At 54.6% G+C, this 2990-nt stretch overlaps 1 protein-coding gene across 1 annotated transcript; it reads right to left on the minus strand.

Moving 5' to 3' along the window:
• Window positions 1-2062: 2062 nt before the first annotated feature.
• On the minus strand, window positions 2063-2558 carry GLOTRDRAFT_100940 (uncharacterized protein). The gene is made up of 2 exons (XM_007870559.1): window positions 2273-2558; window positions 2063-2214 (listed from the first exon to the last, which is right to left on the minus strand). Exons 1-2 carry the CDS (start codon window positions 2513-2515, stop codon window positions 2140-2142), a joined length of 318 nt encoding a protein of 105 aa, XP_007868750.1. The 5' UTR covers window positions 2516-2558; the 3' UTR covers window positions 2063-2139.
• Between the last annotated feature and the right edge of the window lie 432 nt (window positions 2559-2990).

A 2990-nucleotide genomic window follows, 5' to 3' on the forward strand; every position in this document is an offset into this window, starting at 1 on the left:
TCTCGCGTTTCCCCTGATGATATTCACCCGTTAATGCCGAGGTCGACGTGGTGGGCGAGTGCCATCAGGGACACTTCAGCGAGCTCCATGTGATGGTCGAAGATCGTGTAACTCAGCACGCACGACTTGCTTTTACCGAGAGGCATCCGGCTTCAGAATATGATGGTAGCTAGCTCGTTACACCAAATTTTCATGCGATTCTTTCTTCTGATTGTGCAGTGACGACTGATATTTGCACCGATCTCGTCCTCAGTCTAGCGCGGTACCCAGGTGTAAATACATTAACCAACTACAAGCGGGCTCACGATTGGAAATAAGGAAAAGTGACTGCTAACCCCCCTGGGTGCACCCCGCCCAAATAAGTATGCTTTACACTTTCAGTTGTCGGTTACCCCCACCTCCTCTCGCGCCTCCAAGACACTCTCATTACCCTCTTCTTGCTCATCGGCGTCGCAACAACGAAGTCTCCGTCACTCATCTCCATCGTCTTCGCTTAGCTCATCTGCTTCGTCGTCAGCCTTGTAATCCCTTTCTTCCGCCTCCGCTATTCTCCTCTCGTCCACATCTTCTTCTGGGATGTACCACTGGTCATCCTCTTCATGCGAATCATCCCCTTTCTCCAGGCCGTCCCACTCGACGAGTCCGAAGGTCTTCCGGAGGACTTCAATATCTGTGGCGACGATATTGATTCCCCCGCTTATGGTAAGTGCTATTTTATGCTTGGGACAACCCGAGCGCTGATAGGGCTTCAAGAAACGCCTGAAGAAGTCGCCCACGTCCAGGATCGTTCTCCATGGGTCTCGAAACCAGACCGATTCTAAGTGGAGTGTTTCCAGCTTCGGAAACAACGGATCCGTCGGTTCGCCTGACCCACCGATGGCATAGAGACCTGTAGGCAGGGTCGAGGTATACCTCCCGGCGATATCCGGTTCTGCTTTCTGATCGTATAGGTGACGACTAATATTTTCTGTTCACGTTCTAGCGCGGTACCCAGATATAAAATACAATTTCCAACTACAGGAGGACCCACGATTGTAGAAAAGAAAAATTGGCCGCTACTCCCTTGGCGCGCCCACACATAAATAGGTGCTATGCTCGGCCTTCAGTTCTCGCTTGCCCCAACCTCCTCTCGCGCTTCGGATGCACTGTCATTGTCCCCTTCCTCGCTAACGGCGTCGCATTGAAGCTCTCTTCGTTCCCCTCCGTGGATTTCGCCGAACTCCTCTTCCTCGTCATCAGCCTCATAGTTGGGTTCTTCCGCCTCCTCTTGCCTCCTCTCCTCCACATCCTCTTCCGGAGAAACGTACCACTGTTCGATATCGTCATGGGAGGCATCCTTCGCCTCCACACCATCCCACTTGACGATATTGAAGATATGCCAGAGGACGTCAATGTCTCTGGCTAAGATGTTGATTCCTCCGGTTATAGTAAGTTCTTTTATGTGTTCTGGACAATCCAGACGCTGATAGGGCTTAACGAAGCGATCGACGAAGTCGACCACCCCAAAGATCTGCCTCCAAGAATCGCGGAACCACACTGATTCCAGGTGCAGCGTTTGCAGCTTCGGAAACAGCGGCTCCGTCGGCTCGCCCGACCCATCAACGGCATAGAGGCCGGCAGGGAGAGTTGATGTATACCTACCGGAGACGCATAGGTCGGTCACGCCTGGCATGAGACTGAAGAGCCGTCGCCAAGCCACGACAGATCGCTCCACATATGCCCGACCGTCTTCTATGGTCAAGTGTTTGACCGCCGGCAGATATGGTTGCAGTCGTGGGCGCAATGCGTCCAGGATCCGGGCCTCTTCATCGTAGTCGTAGCCTTCGAACACAAGACAGAGCCCAGTGGTCTGCGATTGCCACGTCGCGGTGATCGGATCCTGAGCCAGCATACAATAGAGGCTCGTGGGGTTCGGGTTATACATGGTGCAGCCGCGGTGCACCTGGGTAGAGCCGATCCCGTCGATAACGCCCTGCATGCACGCTATGATCTGCTCCAGATAGTCGAAGTCGTGGACCTGCACGTAGGCGTACTCTAGCTGCGGCATGACCATGTCGCGCAGCAGTTTCGCGTCGCGGAGGCCATAGAGATCGATGGATAGGGTCCGCAGGGAGGGGAGTGGTACCCTGTCGAGTTGGATCACAACTCCAGGGTTGATCGGGATAGGTCTGAGATCCAGACTAAGCTTAAGGTCCGTAAGGTTGGGTAGACCACGTAAGACCTGCCGTATATCCAACGTCGTCATAGCCGTTCTGACAGCAGTGATATGCAGTTCAGTCAACATCGGCGTGAAGAGCATCCTGAAGTCATTCAGGCTGTCGAGGCCACTAAGCCGTAGACGCCGCAAGACCGGGGACGTGAAAGGAGTCAGGTTCGCCGCACCGAAAGCACCCGTGACGCTGATTTGCAGCTCCTCCAGGATGGGCGATGTACCTTGTACCTGTCCGACGACGCTACCCAAAACCGTGGACGAGACCGAAATACAGAGGGACCGAAGCCGGGAGCGGACGCCCATCACCACGCCTAGTTTCTCCTTGTTGTCTTTGCGGCGATCCTCGACGTCGTTGCCACCGTCGTTGTCGTCAAGCGATCCGGCGATTGTCAATGTGGCGTTGCGGGAGCGAGCGATGAGGTCCTTCAGACTGCCGACCGTTTGAATGAATATGGCCGTCCAATACTTCCGGTTGTTCACAAGCTGTTCCCTCCACCTGCCGCAGATGTGGGTTAAGGAAACAATCTGAGACTGTCGGGTGGCGGGGTCGGGCGTTGTGGCGTCCAAGTCGGCCACCACGTCGTCGGCCACTTTGGCCATAAGCTCCGGCGGAATGGAGCTGAAGGACGGTTTGTTCATCGTGACTGGAGTGGCGCTGTGGTTGCGATACGACGTGAGCGACACGTGTGGCGCGGGCAAGAATCAGTAAGGGAAGTGAGCCAACGTACCGTCCACTGATTATTGTGCTTATTATAGGATTGTGGCTTGGTAACAAGGG

Source organism: Gloeophyllum trabeum (assembly GCF_000344685.1).
Source record: "Gloeophyllum trabeum ATCC 11539 unplaced genomic scaffold GLOTRscaffold_00012, whole genome shotgun sequence".
NCBI lineage: Eukaryota > Fungi > Basidiomycota > Agaricomycetes > Gloeophyllales > Gloeophyllaceae > Gloeophyllum > Gloeophyllum trabeum.

What these genes read in the sequence shown, in the direction of transcription:
- GLOTRDRAFT_100940 (XM_007870559.1), bottom strand. Translation starts at nt 2,515, where the DNA reads ATGGGCGTCCGCTCCCGGCTTCGGTCCCTCTGTATTTCGGTCTCGTCC. An exon ending in TCACGCCGATGTTGACTGAA is followed by an intron (nt 2,215 to 2,272) that starts CTGCATATCACT and finishes GGCAGGTCTTAC; the next exon opens with GTGGTCTACCCAACCTTACG.